The sequence below is a fragment of the Strongylocentrotus purpuratus genome, unplaced genomic scaffold (genome assembly GCF_000002235.5).
Source record: "Strongylocentrotus purpuratus isolate Spur 01 unplaced genomic scaffold, Spur_5.0 spur5_contig_812, whole genome shotgun sequence".
NCBI classification, from domain to species: Eukaryota; Metazoa; Echinodermata; class Echinoidea; order Camarodonta; family Strongylocentrotidae; genus Strongylocentrotus; species Strongylocentrotus purpuratus.
Window position 1 is genome coordinate 1,282,203 of NW_022145516.1, and position 22,468 is coordinate 1,304,670.

At 38.5% G+C, this 22,468-nt stretch overlaps 1 protein-coding gene across 1 annotated transcript in view; it reads left to right on the top strand.

Moving 5' to 3' along the window:
• LOC764957 overlaps positions 1-22,468 on the top strand; it is a 234,848-nt gene that overhangs the window by 10,887 nt on the left and 201,493 nt on the right. Inside the window, exons 2-3 of the mRNA XM_030978301.1 lie at positions 9,743-9,834; positions 19,673-19,804. Of these exons, the coding sequence (XP_030834161.1) occupies positions 9,743-9,834; positions 19,673-19,804 (224 nt within the window). The remainder of the gene's footprint in view (positions 1-9,742; positions 9,835-19,672; positions 19,805-22,468) is intronic.

Sequence of the window (22,468 nt, forward strand, 5' to 3'; positions counted from 1 at the left end):
TTTATTTGTACAAATGGACCCCATGGAGTATTTCAGGGCTATAGGATGAATGTTGTCTCAAATACACACATATATATTTTTTGGTAATATAGATAACTACATCTGTAAAGGCAGGTTGCTACAGTACAACTCCAAACATTCTCCTTTTAGAAATTGCAATATTGTAAGCTGTTTATAGTCCTGTTAGTCATTTATGTAGCCAAATAAACATTTACTATATATACCATTTGCCCAGTCTATTCACAACTTCACATATATATATACATGTACCAAACCCCTTTGTTGAGCCCGTTGCATAGAGAAATATACAGGTCTTATGGATTATTTTCCTATGCCTGCACATATTTTCATTTTCTCTCAGCACATGCCTTGTTATCATACATCGTCTGTTCGCTTTTTGATCCAGAAAGACATTAACACTGTGTTAAAAAAAATGTCAGTTATGTTATATGTAAACTCTTCTTGCTTCAAACAGAGAAATAGGAGTAAGAGTAAATACTTAGAGCAAACATTGTATTGTTTAGTCAGGCCGTCGTCTGATGAGCTGTGACATGGAGGGGAGGGGGGGGGGGGGAGGGGGCACATTATATTTCTAACTTCATAATTCTCATAATTGTTACAACATTCTTTGATATATGTCCCTTTAAGGTGTGTTTACATTGAGTATTGAGTCTATCAGTGAGGTCCTCGTCTGATTAGCTGTGACATGGAGGGGAGGGGGGGGGGGGGGCACATCATATTTCTAACTTCATCACTTTCATAATTGTTGCAACATACTTTGATATGTCCCTTTAAGGTGTGTTTACATTGAGCATTGAATCTATCAGTGAGGTCCTCGTCTGATTAGCTGTGACCATGGAGGGGGTGAGGGGGGGGGGGGGGAAACCACATTATCTTTCTAACTTCATAATTTCATAATTGTTACAACATACTAGGTGTGTTTACATAGAGTAGTGTATCTATCAGTGAGGCCCTGGCCTGATGAGCTGTGACATGGAGGGGGTTAGAACGCTCCTATCTGACGACCTAGAGCTTCCTGTTCTAGACATCTACCCATGAAAAGAGGTCCGTGGAAGATGCCCCCAAATTCTTGATTTTAACGATTCCATACACACTGTATGCAGCATTAAGACAAAATTCTATCTTACTGGCTATAAATATGAGGCATAAGAGATGCAAGTTTGTTACTGTGGTCATTCCAAGTGCTACTTCCAAGAAAAAATTGTTGTCGCATAGAGTAATTTTCATATTATGGATGATATGATGTAAATGTACCATATTTAGTGGAATGACTCATATGTTGGTCAGTCAAAAATCTAAATTTATCACAAGGCAATAACACGGATGAAAGACAAAATTGTTACACAATCTCAAGATTGTCTTGAGACTGACATGCTTTCTTGGCAGTCAGGTAAAACCTACCCAATCAAAATAACAGTCGATCACAGTCAGATAAAATGAACAAATTATCAATCAATAACACATATCTCTTACAAGAATCTGTTATTGTCTACCATCATATCATTGATCAAAGAATGTGGCATGGATGGAGATACTGTTTTACATTTTGGATCTGACGTCATCATGTTCGAAATGGGGGTAAAGGCTTGATAAAAATTGTTACACAATCTCTAGATTGTCTTTACAGTCCAGTAAAACAAATAACTTATCAATCAGTTCTCATATCTTTAACAAGAATCAGTTATTGTCTACCATCAAATCGTTGAGAAAAGCATGTTGCATGGATGGAGCTGCTGTAAGTTTTACATTATGGATCTGACATCATCCTGTTTGAAATGGGGGTAAGGGCTTGATAAGAACTTGGCATGTCTTTCCTGTGTGACTACAGGGGGTGTATGAATGTCATCCGAACTCCCCTGGCGAGGGGCAGGGGTACCGCCAACATTCAAACATGACTGATGACAACTAATATTTAAAGGTAGAAGCTTAGGAGTTTCTAGATTTTATATATCCAGAGATGATTGCCAAAAAATGACTGACAGACTCCAAATATTAGATTTTTTGCGCAGAAAATAATAAGAAATCTTCCGTAACAGGCAGTACGGTACATCCTAACATCATTAAATTGTCTGTTTATAACCAGGAGGCAGGTTTCCATGCTAACTTTCATTGTTAGCAGTCTGTAGGTAATATTTAGAAGTCTGGAGGTAATATTTAGGGGCCCATGGCCCAACATGTACTAGACCACTGATAGTGGTGAGCCCTGTGAACTCAACATTGTAAATAGCACTCAAGGAATTTCTTTGGATACCCATATACTAAGACCCAGGCCCTGTTTCATTTAAACATATTTTAACAAATGCTAAATTTCTATGCAAATTATCTCTCAGCAAATCAAATGCCACGATTTCAGTAGCTTTTAACAGTTTTTGTTACTTGTTATTGATAACAAGTTTTATGGAACAGGACCCAGGTTTAAGAAACACAATGAAATCTGGAATCGGGATGACTGAAGACATGGGGGAAGTTATAGTCAGCGATGCAGACCTCTATTTCCTCCCAAGAGACAAATTGTATTTCAGAACCAGATCGCTTTAACCCTATCAATACCACCAAGTTCACAAACATGTATAATGAATTTAAGTTCGCTGGACTAGTTTTATTCTATAGTCACTTAAGTCTCTCCCTATTCATATTCTCATTGAAAAATGCCGCATTAAAAGATGTACACATTAAGGCAGATCAGATAAATTTACATGATTATTCTTAAAATGACAAAATTTGTATTTTGAGATTGACAATGCCAAAAATTCACTTTAAATGGGATATGCCTCAACAAATGTCACTTGTGACAGTTGTGTTTTGCCATTTTGGCATTCAGTTACATTTTTCAAACACGTTTATTGAGTCATTTTGGGAAAACTCTGTACAAAATAAAGCCCCTGGGGAAATAGTGATGAATTAGTCATTCATTTTACATACTTATGGATTGCTCATTCACTTTTCGCCAATTCCCTCAAAGGGACTCGTTAAAATCTTGGCAAGTATTCAGTTGAATAATTGAGTCAGAATTACTGGAGCTGGTTCCTATTGAAGGATCATTGGAATAATGGGGGGGGGGGGGGGGGTGGGGGATGGCACTTAGTGTATTCATATAATAAAATGCAATTTTACAAGGCGAATGATCGATAGAGGGTGTGGGAGGTGTTCCAGGCATCTACTCTTCTTGTCTTTCCCCTTTTCTGTTTCTCTTTTCTGTTTCTCTCTTCCCTTTTCCCTCATTTTACTTTTTAATGAGTCAGATGTGTGTGTGTGTGGGGGGGGGGGGGGAGGGAGGGTGTGAGGGCGGGGGGCATGGGGGTAGCTTTGCCACTGCTGGTCACGATTTATATCATTAAATGAAAAAATGCATCGCCCAGTGTTTCTTTACAAACTTTTCATTGTGGTGTTCCAAGCATTTTTAATGGACAAATTGTCACATGTCCACCCCAAAACAAAACTAAAATAGCCAGAGGAAAATACAACTTTATCTTGGGCTCAAGAATGAGGGAATGTTTGTTTAAAAAAAAAATACAAAACAGAAACTCCTGACAATAACATTTCAGTTTTCATCTTAAGGAAGAGGTAATCAAAGGTTTAATGTTTCCTTTAAGATCAACAGAGGAAGGAAGACTGTCCTAGATTATCTGACATGATTGGCAAAAAACTCCCTCAAAATGTCACAAGTGCTCCGAAGTTCTCTGTTTAACAGGTGCATTTAAAGGGGACGTCTACCTGCAAGGCATCACCGTGTAATAAAATATTCCGTGTTTATATAGCGCTCAATACATCGATCCAACGATGTGCCTAAGCGCTTTACAGATAAAAGAAGGAAAATGAGAGATACAGGTCATTCTAAGTGGGATTTTATTCATAAGTGACATTAAAGCTTAAAGTTTTCCTTTGGTAAATACAAAATTAACATAAATCGAGATTCACACACTTTTTTCTTGGCCTTTTAGGTACTAAGCTAAAATGAAATCATCATACGCACCACTCTATTTTTTATTAGAATATATTTTTTATCACAAAGTACTTCTACAGTATGTTATTTCTAACACTTTCTATTGTTCTTAAAACCAATTTTCTTTATCAGGAGCACACTTTTATCATCCAAAATAAATTATTTTTGGAAGAGCTGTTTTAGAGAAAATTGATGATGACTGTAACCATGAACCTATGCTGTAACCCATGTTGTTTGGATATGATATCATAACTTTAGAAATGAAGGAAGCTTTTTTTCTTCTAACATTTTTGTGCCAGACTCTGAAGATTACTTCATGAAAAGATTTGTTATTCTGATTTTGTTTCATACCAAGGCGTATTTCATTAAAAGTGTAACAGGATTCAATTTCTTGAAAGGCCAAAAAATGAAATCATGGCTGAAAGCCAGGAGGTTAATAACAATTAATGTAAAGTTTATGGAAAAGTATTTGAATTGACACACTTCCTGCTGTCAATTAATGAAATAAGGCTCATTACAGGTTTATTTAGTCAAAATGATGAAATAGGGCTAATAATCCCCAAAATGAAACATGTTTCATACTTCTGAAAATGAATTAGTCTTAGTAATCTCTGACTGGAAAAATATACACCATTCCTTATCTATATATTGTCTAGCTGCCTACAACACTCTTTTCAGGCTTATTCTCTGTCAAATAAGCATTTTGCTTGTAAAACTGTGGGAGTTTATCACCGTAGTCTAATGACTGACAGAGACACATGAGAGAAAGAACCAAAGGATATCCTGATCTTAGTACACATGGGATCTATTTATCGTCTATTAGACATCCTTTCTCTGTAAGATTCATCTATTCGAGGTGTGAAGTGGTCTGTCACCCTAATACATGTGGGAGGTGAGATGGCTGAGTGGTAGAGCAGTGGTCTCGTAACCGGGTCACGGGTTCAAAACCAAGTCAATGTGCTTGTGCCCTTTGGTAGGAGGCACGATGGCTCTGTGGTAGAGCAGTGGTCTGCGAGTAACTGTGAGGTCATGGGTTCAAAGCCAATTCAATGCGCTCGCTTGTGCCCTTTGGTAAGGCATTAATCCTCATTACCCAGTCCCTCAAAGAGGACTTTAAGCCGTCAGTCCCCTGGTTACTTGCAAAAAACAAGCATATATACATGCTCCATTATCAGTCAGGTTTAATAAACAATCTAACTTTAAACCTATCCTATAACTCAATAACAACTCTCACCCTAACCCATATTTTGATGAAATAAAGTTGCCGCAATTGTAGCCAGAGCAAATGTCAATGGAACATAAGTGATAGATAATGTATTGAGCTTGAATGTGTTAACGTAATGTGTTCATGTGAGCTATAAATAACATTTGGGTGGAGTCTCTAATGTGACATGTTCGGTGATAAAGGAAACATGGTACTCTGATTTTTTATGGAAGTGTCTAGGCCTGTCCTCATCAGCTCCAGTTCCCAAAGAACCCACTATTTTCAGACTCGGGATATTATCCCTTAGCTCGAAATTGCGTTTTCACCAGACCGATACGCTCATCACAAACTAGCTCGGTTGGGCGCAAATTAGCCCGCTATTTCCCGAAAAGCGGGATATTTTGGAAACAAGAACAATATTTCTTGGGATATTTTCTCTACCAAATATCCGGCTAATTGCAAGTGTGGGCTGATGAAGACGAATTGACTGGTTAATTTGCGATTGCAATAGTTAAAATAGCAGGTTATTTGGCAAACTCGAGCTGATGAGGACAAGCCTTCTGTGGTAAAAAGATTAGAGATGGGGGAGAGAAAAGAGGAATGGTTGGCAGAAAGATGGAGTGATGCAGCATATAGAATATGAGGAGAGGAGAAAGACTGGAAAGAGGAAACAAAGAGATAAAACCCGAGAGTGGAGACTGCTTTAATAGCTCAGAAAAAACAATAAGCAGCTCTCTTATTTCATGATAAATGCTGGAAATCTAAAAAGAACTCATAAGGATACAAGTATGTGGGGGGTCAGCTGGGGAGATGTATATGCAGAGACAGAGATGACAGCGTGCAAATGTGTGTGTGTGTGTGTGGGGGGGGGGGTGGAGGGTGAGTTATAGGGTCCCTAGAGGCAGGGGAGTGTGTAGATGGAGCTAGATTTTCAGTGAATTTATTACTGTAGGCCTGTTATTCACATTGAATATGGTTTAAGACACATGAATCAAATCACCAGTTTTTTCTTGATAAAATATGACATGCATGTGCTTGAGATTTGTTTTGAAATGGACATCATTCAAGATCAAAATCTGGAATTTGAGTGCTGTTCAAAGATTTCCTTTATTTGTGGTTGTATCTACCTGGAATAATTCGTCCATAAGGTAACTTTCCTACTGTTTTTTTGGTGCAAATTGAAGTTTGTTAATTGTTGCTATGATAAAGTGACAAACTCCTTGGATATAGTCCTTTCCTCCCAGTGCGCATGAGTAAAGAGGAATCAACAGAGATGATTCCTTATTCATGGTCCAGTGAACTGGACTGAATGCGTTACCTTAACTTTGAGTTCATACCTGGTACGTAGAGTCAATTGGCTTTTGTGTGGGAATTGTGGTAAGGCATACTTTAGCTCATCAGGTAGAAATTACATTGTAGGATTATGGTAGGTCCATCTATACCCTTAGAACTGGGCTCTCTGATTTGTAATTGAAGCAGTCAGAACTGAAAAACCCCTTTTACTTGATGATGTAAATGTTCCCCATTTCCCCTTTTGGGGGACTATGCTTTCCATTCACTTTGATATGTGGTGATTTTCAATGGGTGAAATTCCCATTTTGTCTAATGCCCATTTTGTATACCATCCATATTTGATGATTATTATTATTTATGATTAAATGATTATTAGACCATATGGATAAGAGACAAAATGGGCATTATAAAAATTTGGAATTAGACTGAATGGAAATTAGACTGAATGGAAATTAGACTGAATGGAAAATTAGACTGAATGGAAATTAGACTGAATGGAAATTAGACTGAATGGAAATTAGACTGAATGGAAATTAGACTGAATGGAAATTAGACTGAATGGAAATTAGACTAAATGAGCAATAGACCAAAATAGGTAGTAGACATATTGGAGATCAAACCAAATGGAAATTAGACCAAATGACTATTAGCCTGAATGGTCATTAGACCAAATGATAAGTAGATGAAAGATTATTAGACTATAATATGGGAATAGACTAATTGGGTAGTTGACAAACTGGTTGTAGCTAGACTAAACAGCAATAAACCTTTGCAATGCATTGGTATTATACTGTCATCAGTCAGTTCAATAATAATAATAATAGCCTAATAGTCCACTCCAAATTTTATTAAACCGAAACCGAAATTCTTTTTGCCCAATTGATCGTGAGCCCCGGCAGCCACTGAGCAGCGCCAGATCGACGTTGCTCTATCCCTTATTGTTGAACGCCAAACAAGGTAGCAACAACTCCCATCTTTTAACGTCTTTTGGTATGACGCGGCGGGGTTCGAACCCATGACCTCCCGGTTGTGAGGCGGACGCTCTACTGACTGAGCCAACACTCCGGTACAATAACCACCCTTTCGCCCTTTCCCTAATTTTTTTTCACATATCAAATTTTGTGTATTCTTTCATCTGTTTTTGTGACATTCAGAACTGTACAAACATGAAATGTCCTTTCCTTGTGATTTTCAGAAGGTATCTCCTGACTCATTCTATATCAGGCAAGCAATTCCCTTTAAATCAATCCCTTGAAACAAATCTGTTCAGACAATCTCTTTGGCCCCGAATGTGAAATTGATGCTAATAGTGACATGTGTTCCTTCGCTAGATCTTAATTCTCTACATAGCTTTAGACATGTCAAACAAGTTCTTTTTCTCAGCGTCAATCTACACATCTGCATATCCCTCCTTCTCAAAGTTAGTCTTAAGATTCAGACATGATGGTAGCAAGATTTGTTGTTATATTGCATAGTGATTTCATTCGTTAAGTACAGGGAGGGCACAAATCCCATGCTCGGATAAAAGTAAGGCATCTTTCTAAGCGCAAGTAAAAGAGAAAGCTGATAAATATGAGAAAATGCCCCCCAAATATGCATTTCTTCTCACAAAAACTCAGTAAGATCACTAAGATGCACCTCAATTGGCTTATGTATTGGAGAAGAAAGTTGCAATTATCTATGGAATTAGGCCTTTGCAATCACAATTTGCATCTGATTATGTTTTTAAAATATATTTACATAGATTAGACATAATATGCACCCTGTTAATAAAACTATTTGTAAACGAAATGATTACATCACCCAGGTAGTATCACCTCCCTGCCTCACCTATCTTGAAGGAGTTATAATTAGTTGGTTGTTTTGTGAACAGGCAATGCAAAACTCAAGTTTTAATAGCAATTGTTTTTAGGTCTATCTTCTGCTGAGGGCCTAAAATTCATTTACATCCCACACCCCAATCAACATCCTCCCACCTCAACATAGAATTAGCGCTATTAGGGCTGAGCAAATGATATATTGAAGAACATTTGGATTGATGATTATGGTCATACCTATAATTTTGAAGAATGTAAATAGCCTTAATTTGTCATCATCAAAAGACACCTAAAAAGTTTCTTCTTGTAAGCCTATCATATTGGGTCTGTTCCATTCATTATCAGCTTAATGGAGATCCCAACCCACTTCTCAAGTTCATGAACCGACCCATGGGAGTGATACATATATAGGAGATAGGAGAGGGAGGGAGGGAGGGAGGGAGGGAGGGAGGGAGGGAGGGAGAGTGAGGGAGGAGGAGGGGGTATAGACAGGCAGACAAATAGACAGATAGAGAGAGAGAGAGAGAGAGAGAGAGAAGGAGGGAGGTAATAAAGAGAGAGAGAGAGAGAGATGGAGAGAGAACGAGTGAGGGTTAAACCGACAAACGACAGACAAACAGAAAGACAGACAGAAAGACAGACAAATAGATATACAGACAGATAGACAGACAGACAGATAGAGTGCGAAAGAGTGATGGAGAGAGAAGGTGGGAGGTACTGTAAGAGAGAGAGAGAGAGAGAGAGAGAGAGACGAGAGAGATATAGAAAGACAGACCGACAGACAGACAGACCGACAGACAGACAGACAGATTGACAGACAGATAGATAGATAGAGAAAGAGTGATGGAGAGTGATGTATATAAGAAAATGTGACCCACTTTCATACAGAAATTTTTTTAGTGTGGAGCTTTCTTTTTATGTGTTGTAAACTCAAAATGTACATAAATTCTTCTGAGTTGGTCAAAATATTTGTCCAGCATTGACCCAAAGATATCGATTTCAGTTTTTAATCATAGGTACAAACAAATATCTTTCTTGAAGGTTTTAGAGTTTAGAAAACAACTATACTTTGATGGATTATTGTAGTTTTAAAATGCTACTTTTCACAGAGGATGATGTGACTGTCAGAATTCTGTTTTTTGAAAGTAAATAGAAACAAAACAAACCAAAGGGTATGATTTATGTACCTTTATTTTCCTCAAATATATTTTATTTATAATGTTTGGGGTGGAGCTGCCACAAAATGCTATTTGAATATCAGAGTAATTTTTAAATCCTCTTTTTGTATTTCATGCTTGCATTTGTCAGACATCCATTATCCAAAACTGAATGACAGCATTTTTTTTATAATCGTACTCGTGTTTTAGAGATTTCCAAATTAAATCATATTTGACTTCCATCGTTCATTCCATTGTCCGATTGTTAGTGTTTACCATATTTTCTCTTTTTATTTGCTCCTTTCAGAGGACCTCACGTTTGTAGATCAGCCTCGACGGGTGGACCTACGTGCTGCCCGGGATGGACCATCAACGAAGGCAGTAGACAGTGTATCAAACGTAAGTTTATTTCATTTTATTTCATTTATTTATTTCCACGTTAAGATAAAAATAACATTACACAATCTTCAGTTCAAACATATGATGAGATATCTGAAGTGGGAGGCACATGAAAAGCACATGAATGGCTCATTAAAAATGATCCTCACCAAATATACAAAATAACCATAACTTAACAATACACAATTTAAGTCATATGTTTATCAATGTATTCTGTGTTACTGAATCTATTGGGTGATTCCTTGCAGTGTGCCTTGTACAACATACGACATTTTCCCATTTATTTCATCAAAAAAATGGAAACAAATCTTGATATGACCATTTATTAAATGTTAGTTATACAGGAAAGAATTATCAGCCACTATCCATATCAAAGATATTTCTATTGTTTGATGATTTAAATGGGTGAATGTTGTATGGGATATATTGCACATAATCACTCCATTAATGAGGATAAATGTTGGTGATCTTTGGACAACTAAAATGTGAAAATGAAGTAAACCTCAATTGAGACAAGTTATATACATTTGGAGAGAGGGGAGAGGGAGGGGCAATTGGGGGGAGGGAGAGGAGAGGAAGGGGAGGGGTGGGGGAAGGGGAGGGGAAGGAGGAAGGGAGGGAGAGAGGGGAGAGGGAGGGGAGAGGGAGGGGTGAGCCGAAGGGAGGCAAGAGGGAGGGAAGATGAAGGGGAGAAGAAAAAAAAACAGGGGTTACATATTTACAAAATTACAGTTCCCAATGCTTCAAATCTGGGGTGTATTGTGTAAACAAAATTGGAGTGTGGCGGGTGCTTTGACAGTGATTGATTACACATTGCGGTCTCAATTAACTTTTTGATATGAATTCAATGCTTTTCTTCTGTAACAGTTCTGGGAATTTTATTGACTTTTGCTATATAAATTTCGCAACGACTCAGCCAGCCGCTGAATAAGCGGGGGGGGGGGGGGGGGGGGGGGGGGGGGGGGGGGGGTAAGTAAGTTTTTTTATGCCTCCGCCACCGAAGGTGGTGCCGGAGGCATCATGTTTTCGGGTTGTCCGTCCGTACGTCCCGTTTGACCGTTATCACAATATCTCAAGAACCATTTAAGATTTAAACTTAAGACTCGGGAATAGTATTATCACCATAGGAAGACGATCTGATAGATTTTGGAGTATGTAGTCTAAGGTCACAGGTCACAGAGGTCAACTTATTAAATTCCTTGTATTGAGCTTGTTAGCGCGATATCTCAAGAACATTTGAGATTTAAACTTAAAACTTAAGGATAGTATGTATCACCATAGGAAGACGATCTGATTAGATTTTGGAGCACGTATGTCAAAGGTCAAGGGTCACAAAGGTCAACTTATGAAATTCCATACATTGAGATTGTTATCATGATATCTCAAGAACCACTGGAGATTTAAACTTCAAACTTAGTGATAGTGTGTATCACTATAGGAAAACAATCTGATTACATTTTGGAGCACGTAGGTCAAAGGTCAAAGGTCACAGGGCTCATTATGTATGCAAAAACAGCTTGTGATCGCGTTATCTGAAGAACCGATTGATGGATTCCTGCCAAACTTTGGTCATGTATGTATCTTGCAAAGCCAATGAACTGATTAGATTTTGGGGTCATGAGGTCAAAGGTCACAGCGCACATTATGTATGCAAAAACAGTCGTGATCGCGTTATCTGAACAACCGATTGATGGATTCCTGCCAAACTTTGGTCATGTATGTTACTTGCAGAGTGATGAAATGATTAGATTTTGGGTCATGAGGTAAAGGTCAAGGTCATGCGGCTCATTATGTATGCAAAAATAGCTTGTGATCGTATTATCATTAGAACAGATTGATGGATTCTGCCAAACTTAGATCATTTATGTATCTTGCAGAGCCAATGAATGGTTCATAAGATCAAAGGTCATGGGCTCATTATGTATGCAAAAATAGCTTGTGGACGCAATTCTCATTAGAACTGACAGATGGATTACTATTTAACTCAGGAAATCTTGCAGGCCAATATGAACTGAGTAGATTTTAGGGTCATGAGGTCAAAGATCAAAGGGTCATATATGTTTATGAGAAATTGCTTGTAATCACGATATTCTGAGAACATGTTAATGGATTACAATCGAACTTGAATTTGAAAAATTTCTTCCGTTTCGGTTTGTAAAATTGCTCTATGACGGAGGCATCATTTTCAACTGCGTGCAGTCGAATTCCATCTAGTTTTTTTTTAAGAAAAAAAAAAGAAAAAAAAAAAGAAAATCCAAAAGGGGGGGGGGGGTTTTAGAGAAATTTAGGGGGGGTTTACACACAAAAAAATTACCAAAGGGGGGGGTTTATACCCCCCAAATAAACCCCCCCCCCCCCCCCCCCCCCCCCCCCCCCCCCCCCCCCCCCCCCCCCCCCCCCCCCCCATCCCCCCCCCCCCCCCCCCCCCCCCCCCCCCCCCCCCCCCCCCCCCCCCCCCCCCCCCCCCCCCCCCCCCCCCCCCCCCCCCCCCCCCCCCCCCCCCCCCCCCCCCCCCCCCCCCCCCCCCCCCCCCCCCCCCCCCCCCCCCCCCCCCCCCCCCCCCCCCCCCCCCCCCCCCCCCCCCCCCCCCCCCCCCCCCCCCCCCCCCCCCCCCCCCCCCCCCCCCCCCCCCCCCCCCCCCCCCCCCCCCCGTGTACGCACCTGCATGTATCAATGATTAACATATGTAAGTCTATGAAGGAAAATAGGGACTTTTAATTATTAAAGTTATTATTCAACACATGCATTGACTGTACTTCTAGTATAGGCACTTCAGGCAGATTCTGATATAGACCATCTGTGAAAAATAGTGTGCAGCACTGCTGCATGTGACAGTATTTTAAAGAACCAAATTCCAATTAGAAACCCAGGTGTTTTATGGCATGTAATGTAGCCAGACAGTTTCTAAGGCGTATAACACATTGTCTAGAACTATAGCCTCAAGCCTTTGATTTGTCATATAATTCATAGTTCATTATTACAGCACAACAAATGGTTTATTTAACCCTGACACAGACGCTGTCAAACTGTTACAAAGTGCAGTTTAAAAAAGAGAGAATTCAAAGTTAATTATTAGTGCTGCATAGCTCAACAGGAGTCTTCCAAAGGAATCACAATGTGATTTTACGGTTCAATGTAAATTTATGAGACAGAATGAATTGGCATGATGAATAGCTGATTTAAGCCATTTTCACTGTCAGTTTATTCAAATTGCTTAAACTTTGCCTTTTGTAAAATTAGTGTAGACTTGCAAAAAACTTTCTTTTTGAAGTTTAGAATTTGGTTCATGAATTTTATAATTGTTTGCTATGGAGCACTGTTTTCGCTAAGATAAAATGATGAATGAATATGAATGTTGAAAGCAGTTTGTCTCACAAAATCATATTAACATTTAAGTTTGTGAACTTGGTGGAACTTTTGAAGGGTTCAAGAATTTGCTCCATAATGCTACCCTTGTGAGACTGGACTTAAATGTCAAAGAGGTAGGGAAATTAGGATGCGGAAACTTCATCCACATTTTCTCTAAAAAAATAAATACCATCTCATCTTAGAATGACGACTACCCCTTCGAGACATTTAAAGGGGAATTCAAGCTGTGGAAAGTTTGATGTGGTTTATTTCGTCTACACCCAGGCCGTCTACATTCTATAAGCTCTAATAATCATTTGATTATTATTATTATTATTATTTATGATTAGATGATTATTAGACCTTATGGATGGTAGACAAAGTGGGCATTAGACAAACTGAGAATCAGACTGACTGGAAATAAGACCTAATGGAAATAAGACCTAATGAGTGATAGACCAAATGGGTAGTAGACTTATTGGAGATTAGATACATCAAATGGAAATTAGACCAAACGACTATTAGCCTAAATGGTCATTAGACCAAATTATAAGTATTCAACATGATTATGAGACCATATTGATAGTAGAGTGGCTGGGTGTAGACCATATTGGAATAGACTGATTGGATAATAGACGAACTTGTCGTAGACCAAGCGCCAATTCATCATTATCAACCCTGTTTTTGCCCCTGAATGAAACACATTTGTCCCGCAAGCATTTCGTAAGGTTCTGGGAAATTTCAGGCGTTAAGTCATGTTCTAAAAGTGCAAGTCCTTGGCACAGGATTGTAATATCCCTTGTCTCTCAATGATGGGATTAATGTGTGGCTACTTTCTCACCGTGTAAGAACACATGGGAGATTAGCACCTGAAATCACATAGTCATAGGGTGTACCCACACAGATGTGTTCCCATTAGACAGAGTTAATCTCCTTCAAACGTGATCGCAACTACTTTTGAAAATTAACCAAAGGCATTTACAGTAGCCTTTGGTGGCATCAGTTAAAATATGTGAACATGACGTAATCAGTAATCTGAACATGATTTCTGTGGGATAAACAATAGGGTATTGAAATAGCACTTCAAATGATTTTTAAAAAGTAGTTGCGATCATGTTTTCAATGAATTAATAACAAAATGAAGCACATAAACTTGGTCAACTCTTGACAGCATCATAACTCTTTCATATTGGGATATTCTGAAAAACCAGGCAGATTATTCAAAATCTCTTTTATACTTAATGAAGCAAATGTGAAACTTATCTCATGTTTAAGACCAATGATGGAAGGCTTGGAAATATTAAGAGGCCTTTCAAACAGTTAACAGCTCAGCTGTTTTTAAGCCACGCAGCTAGTACAATACATTCTGTGGTACTTAGTTACTTAAAAAAAAGTAACACTGTGGATTCATAGACACTTTTAGGATAGCGGAAGCACACCTAAGACTGGGCCATTTCACATTTCAATGTATTGAACAACTCGGGCAACACATTTGTGACTATGAAAACTTGGCAGAGACAATTACCATTCAATTAAAAATTTATCTTAATCTGTTTCATACTGTAAGATGAATGGAAACATTGTTAAGACTTCTATCATAATTAACAATGTGTAAAAAACATTATCAAGATAATGGAAACACATCTATATTGAGACATGGGTGTGAATAGACTTGGCCTGTAATGTCAATCTCTTTCCATGTGAAACCATGAATAACTCGCCACAGAGGAAGAAGGTGATTAGAATAGGGCAATATGGAAACACTCTATTCTCTTACAGGTGCAAACAACCTGACATTGTTCTCAAGTTTGTCTATTGAAGGTACTTTTCCAAATGTTTGAGTGAGAACAAAAGTTTGATCTTTGTTTGAATTATCAAATGCGTGAAAAAATGCAGTTGGGACCCTCAAAATGAATAGGTTTTTATTAGATTTCCAGAAGAAATGTAAAGTGCTATTTTTATCAATGCATCTATTAGCAGATGCTCTTGATATTAAAAAATAATGATAATGAAAATGGATTATTTTCTGCTTTTTGTATTTATATCTGACCAAATTAGTGGAAATTTCAGATTAACTGACACATGGTGTGATAGGTCCTGCAACATATCCGTTCTAGAAAAGAGTGAAGATTTCCAAATTTTCAAACATAAATTTTGTAGGGGGGGGGGGGGGGAGGGGACGCGTGTGTCACACCCCTACACTCTTTACTACCAATGCCTTTGCACCTTGGAGGGGGGGGGGGGGGGGTTAAAACCCTTGTGTCAATATTACTTTTTCATGAGTATCAGAAATAGTTTTGTCTCTATTGATAGGAATCATCTGTATTTAGGCAACCCTGTGACTCATTGGTCAAATCCTGTGTCCTTTAGCATGCATGCTCTTGAATTGTGACGCTGTGACGTATCTTGCGGGATAGATTTATTTCATACAGGGGTTCAAGGGGTTGTATATTTGCAATAATTATATTTAGGGTGAATATATCATTGAAAATTTTCTTATGGGAAAATATAAGTTTTTAAAGTTTTTTTAGTACAGAGCAAATGGGAGGCGAGCTCGTAAGATACGTCACAGAGTTTCCAATTTGTATTTGATAGATTGCACCTTTAAAGGCCCACTGCACTACTTGTAGCTACTTGCGCCCTCTATATAACAAACAATGCCTAATCGGTGACCATTGGTCCCCCATGATCCTCTTTTTCTTATGTTAACTGAGAGCTGAGTTAATGAGATAACCACCTGTCCAGTGACCTTGCAGGGCAGTCTAATCCCTCCTCTAAACTACGGCAGATAAGCTTTAAAGATTCATAACTTTCTTATTTTTAATCACTTAAACTTCCACTGATCTGTTCCTCTCATTTTAGTACCAGATGAGTATCATGATGGATTTTCTCTTTAACTTTCTCTCTGAAAAAAAAAGAAGATTAGAGAATCCAACTTCATGCTATTAAAACCATGTTTCGAGTAACAAACCACCTATATCTATAAAATAGGTAATTTTTTGTCATGACATCTTAGGAAAACTAGAACTTGAAGCTGACTCAGTCGTGGCGTTCCCTAGCGAGTCTTCTAGCCAATATTCCTTGTTAACCTGATTGACCTGTCATTTGACCTATACAACTTGGGGTCAACGCTGGTGATAAATTTGTCATCCAAAGTAGATGATTTGTATTTCGTTGTTAGTGCTGACCTGGTGATTGTATCTCTTTGCTATGATGATATATTGTTTCTTTGTTGAGCCAGCAGGGCATTTTTAAACTCTCTACTACTACTACTACTAATATTACTATTACTACTTCAACAACTTCTTCTTCTACTGACTAAACTACTACTGCTGCTGCTGCTGCTACTACTACAATGTACTACTACTACTACTACTTCTACTATTACTGCCACTACTACTACTACTACTACTACTACTACCACTATCACTACCACTACCACTGCCACTACCACTACCACTACCAATAGCACTACCACTACCACCACAACCACCACCACCACCACCATCACAACCACCACCACCATCACCACCACCACCACCACCACCACCACCACCACCACCACCACCATCAATACCACCACTACTACTACTACCTCTATTACAACTCATACTACTACTATTATTACTTTGACTATTACTGCCACTACTACTGGGTCTTCCATAAATATTATGAATTATCCATTATTATGCATATCAATTAAATACCTGATTTACTCATTTAAAAAATAGATCCGAATGTTCATTGTCACATTCTATGTTTCTTGAATTTAAATAAAGAACTAAAATGAACAAATAGAAAGTTTTAAAGGAATGCTCCTAAACTGGATTGAGGAACTGTCATTTCAAATTTAGCCATGTCAGAAAGATACAGAGGTTTTAGATTGTGCTTGATCCAATTCAACCAACTGTTTTGGATCAGCGTTGTTGAAATTTTGGGAACATTTGTAGACCATTGTTGGAATTCCTCGACTTTTTTCCCTTCCTCTTTGGTGGTAGGAATAAGGAAATGATTTGACATTGGCATTGAGTGAGAAGAGTTGATAACAGATGGATCACTGAGATGGAGTCTCCTTGGGATTGGGGTTTGGGGATTGGAAACGGTCGCCAGGGAGATGAGATGATGACGGATACCATTATTGGGATGAAAGAGAGAGAGAGAGAGAGAGAGAGAGAGAGTTGGATGTTTCTGGGGAATTCTTGAAAACTGTTTTTAAAGAAAAACTGATATTGTTAGAGATTGCTGGTGTCACAGGCAGCTGTAATGTAAATTGCAAAGATATACAATTATAGATAGATATACAAATGGAGAGATAAAAAGGGAAAAAGAGAAAGAGAGAGAGGAAGGGAAATGGTTAGTGAGTGTGTATGTTAAAGCTGTGTAATGAGGTACTTGAGTACACTCCCAGGCTTACAGGCGAAGACTCAAATATTTGGCGGCCATTTTTGTTGTTGAATTTTTTTGGAATTCTTTTTGGCCGATGTTGTAGGAAGCACCCCATAGTCTGGCTAAAAAAATCCACACTATTTTACTGGGAGTTGCAATTGAAGGGGCCGATTTGTGCTTGTGAACTTCTCACAAATAATAGTAACAATGTTGTTTTGAAAACTAAAGATGACAGGCAAATTATCCTCCAAGTTCAAACAGAAATCTGGACATTGGCAGCTAGTTTGGTCCTAGTTTCTGAGAGGTGAGTTGACAGTGACACCCCGTTCATGATTGAGCTGGGAAACATTTTAACTCATGGTACCCTGCCGGTGCTTTTCCGTGCACGGGTGAGCTTCGGCAGGCCGGTGCAGTGCCAGGTGGAGAAGAAAAAATATCGGCAAAAAAAAAAAAAAAAATGGCGGCTCTGTATTTGAGTATGAGAAATCGTACTCGAGTAGTTGTCAACAGTGCGAGTACTCGTCGCAGCCTTAGTGTATGTTTGTGTGTGTGTGAGAGAAAGAGAGAGAGATAGAGAGAGATAGAGAGGTAGAGAGATATAGAGCGATAGAGAGGTAGAGAGATATAGAGAGAGAAAGAGAGAGAGAGAGAGAGAGAGAAAGAGAGAAAAAGATGAAAGGAATAAAGGTAAAGAGAGAGAGAGAGGGAGAGACAGAGACAGAGGGTTGGAGAGAAGTGAGAGAGATAGCGGAAAATTAAAGAATGATGCAATGCAATAGAAAACGATGAGAGAAAAAGGAAGAGAAAGAGAGATGGGAGTCGAAAGAGATGGGCCTATGTCATGTACAGTTACACAATCTAGCATTAAAAGGACCTGAATTCCTGTGAATACTGTGTTGTTCCTGTCTTCTAAATATAGGGGTGCTCATGAGTTTGTCACTACATAATATAACATGACATGACAATGGGTGTAGTATCAACGTTTTTCAGGGAACATAACAAAAAAATCAATCTGGATTTGGTCGATGTCCAGCCTCGCTCCTGAAAAACCAAACCACACCATGATCGAGCAAAACATGTGGACGTTATTAGGATGTGAAAATGAGCCAGTGGGAATAGAAAAGATCAGTCATGGTCATTAGATATAGTTTGGATTCTCTTTCTACTTAATAATCACCACTAGGTAGGTTCACATGGCAGTCCATCAACTTTAAGTTTAGGTCGTGGTTTTAAACGTTGAAGTTATCTTGTCGTTACAGACTATTTTGGTTTGATTCTAGCCCAGGCGGATGACTGAAGCCTGGGTTGTGTGTTAAAGTGCCCCTTTACTGTTTCATTACAGTGGAAAACAACCCGTCCCTCGGATAGGACATTAAATGGAGGCCCTGTGTAGAGGAGAGTCACCACCTCTGCAAGTTGAGAATCCACTGCACTATTTTAATTGTATAAGAGTAGGGGAAACCCCTGAGTTGTGGTCCACCTGCACACCCCAATCAGTAAATACTAGGAGGCAGAGGTGACACCAAATACTTAACAATAATGATAACTTACAAAAAACAAAACAAAACAAACAGAGTAAACAAACGAATCAGGTATCAGAAGTGTCACTGCTACTGATAAATATGTTCAATGATGTAAGCACCAATTAAGGATTGAACCCATTACCTTGTTTATGAGAGTCAAAAGTCGCTGGCAATACACCACATTGCTCCCATTTAAAGATAGAGACCAGTTCTGGTCATGTGATTGCATTGTGAAAGAAGCGTTGTGGAATGGATCAGAAAAGTTTGATTATCTAGCATATAAGTATTGGTGTGTTGGTAAAGTTACAAGCACTGTACACAGAAAGATGTATATGGGACTACGCACACGTGCATGACATGTGCGTTTATCTCTCACATACCAATAGATAAACTAATTTACCAAATATATCAATTACTAAGGCTGTTTACCGGCAAAATTGTTATCACATGTATTAGTCAAAACATATTCTTTCACATGATTGGTAATAAGAGCTTCCATTTCATTTTTTGAAATTTGGGCGTTTCCAATACTGGTCTTTACCTTTAATGCTTCTTTATCTATTCTCTTTCTCTATGTACAGCTACATGCAGGGGATCTTGTGAAGGAGGGGGTACATGTACCGCCCCTAACAGGTGCACGAGATGTCAAAGCTCATCCATGGGATACCAGTGTCAAAGTGGACACCCTATGGTCGCCGGCGTCAGCTACAGAGGTGAGAGGCTGTTCCGTGCATGTCTTGACAAATACCATCAAAATATCAATGTTGCTTTTACCATACTAACTTCAATTTAAAAACTCACCAAATCGTGATACTTCCAGACAACTATCTTTGTTTTCCTTTTATATAACTATCAATTCACTCAATAAAGTAGTTCATTGGTCACTCAAGTGGAAAATGTTGATGGTATAATGAAAGGATAAACAAAGATATAAACTGTCCTATAAATGATGATCAGAATATGAAAAGTTCTTAGCCTTTTCATGAGTCTCAACTTTGCTGATACTCTCAAAAACAAATACAAATTCCTTATAGATTTGTTCATCTTTTCACGATAACGACTTTTGCTTAGTCAAGCATAGAATATCACCAGTTTCTTTGGTGTCATTGGATAGGGCAGACCCTAAGCTTTCTAAAATGCTTTGAATTATTTATTTTTGAGACTTCTCCAACTGTTAACAGGTTATAGGTGAATGCACTTTCAGTGTAGCGTAAGTAATGATGATATTTATTATCAAGATGATGGTGAAAATGAGGATGGTCATTATGATGTTGATAATGATGATGATTTTTAAAAGTACAAAATTATAGCTGAAGCATATTTTTCTTGATAGATTTCTACAAGGTTTCCTGCTTGATCAAATATTCCTGCTTACATTATATGTCTTGAAAATATGTTGATGCTTCAAATTTGAGCAAGTAAAAAAAATTGCAGTAAATGACCCAAAAGAGAAAAGTAGAAAAAAATGATGAAAATAGAAATATGAAGAACAGTTATACAAACGAGGAACATTCTCAATGAAGTTTTGGAACAATAATAGAGGAATCTGTCCTCAGAGGTTTTAAATTGTTGACCCAAGCTCGGAGTCATATTTTTGCAGATTACCGGGTAATTCCTGGATCTAACCTCTGATGGACCAGTTCAAATACCGATCTAGACCTAGAGAAATAGAGATCTAGACCTAGAGAAAATAGCCAACAAGTGGTACTGTTAGAGCATGGACCCCACTACAAGGGAGGTAATAGTGCATTTCAATCATGGGTCATTTGTTAGGTTGAGAATAAAATATATAACAACTTCATAATCTGGACTATCGATTATGTCGATTCGTATATATTTTTATTCTTCAATCATTTTTGTCTTCTTGCCTTATCTCCACTTATCGCAAGACCCCCCAAAAAATACACCCGTACACCAGAAGAAAATCTAGTGCTCCAAAGTAGGAATGAAATTTGAGGGGTCCACATGTGCTTCAACCTGTTTAGTTTCAAGCTATGAAATATATGTCTTTTCATGAAGTTAAAGTCAAGTGGAATCATAACGCTTTAAAACTAATCAAGTAGTAAAATATTAAATTAATACTGGGATTAAACTGCTCGATACTGACTGGGGAATGGAAGCTTACTCGTCGCAAAACCAGTTTATCAGGCAGTGAGAAGCTTGCCAATGGATTTCTAGCTTATAGAGTATGACATCATCATGCGATTAGGCCTTCGACCCTGATGAATATCAGTCATTTACAGTGACAGGCACTGACCTTCTGGTATTGCCAACTTGACTGATCAAACTGATCTTGTCAACAAATACTGATCCTGATCAAGTTTTGCTGCACTTTAGTAAGCAAACATTCTGATTAAAAGGAGGTTCACCCCTGAAATGAGTTTCTTTTAATAAAACTCCCAATTTTCAAGTGACAGTATTATAAAGAAAATCAGATTAATGATTTATCGGAAAGTGAAGAATTGTAACTCTTGAGGCTGAGACTCAAATTGGCAACTTTATTATAGGGCTCCTCTCTAACTCTTTTTTTGGAAGGCATCAGTCTCAGGATAGTATTTTTTAGGATCTGTTTGCATGGATCCTCTCTGTAATCTTCAAAAGTGTTGGGGTCCAGAGATACAATTTTGGGTCCCACTGTGTACTGGACCCTTGTTAGAGTCAAGCCCTGTCTCTTATTTCCTTGCTAGCAGCTCCCCATTTTGCCATTATTAATAAGAAAGGGAATAGATATACAGTCAAACCTGTCTATAGCGACCGCCCAAGGGAAACACCAAAAGTGATCTTTGTAGACAGGTGGTCACTAAAGCAGGTTTGACTGTATATCATGGAGGTAGTGTATATACATGTATGATTCTTTTATAAATCCAGGGCAAAGATAGATTGATGAGAAAATATTTTCTTTGAAGAAAAAAAAGGAAATTCATGAAATATTTGTGATGACCGATGAAAATGTCACCCACCACGGTTAAATTTCCATCATGCTTTGATTTTAAAAGATCACTGCTTTTCTTACACTTTGCCTAAATTCCAAGCAAATTTCAGTTATAGGTTTGTGATCATGGTGTATTTATGAGGCTTACTGGAATATCTCCCAGATCCCCTGGCTATGGGTTTATCAGCTGTCACTCAATGCAGTGTTTCACGAAACCGTCATAAGTACGAGTTCCCCAAAATCACACTGATACATGCTTTAATTACATGCACGTTTCAATGGGATGTTGGTGAACTTGTACTTATGACGGTGTCTTGAAATAATGCCCAGGTGATGATGTACCCCCCCCCCCCCCCGAGAAAAGAAAAGAGAGAACAAAAAAGGGGGAAATAAAAAAATGAAGTTGGAACGTCAAAGCTCTCACTGACTGTTAAGGTGAAACGAA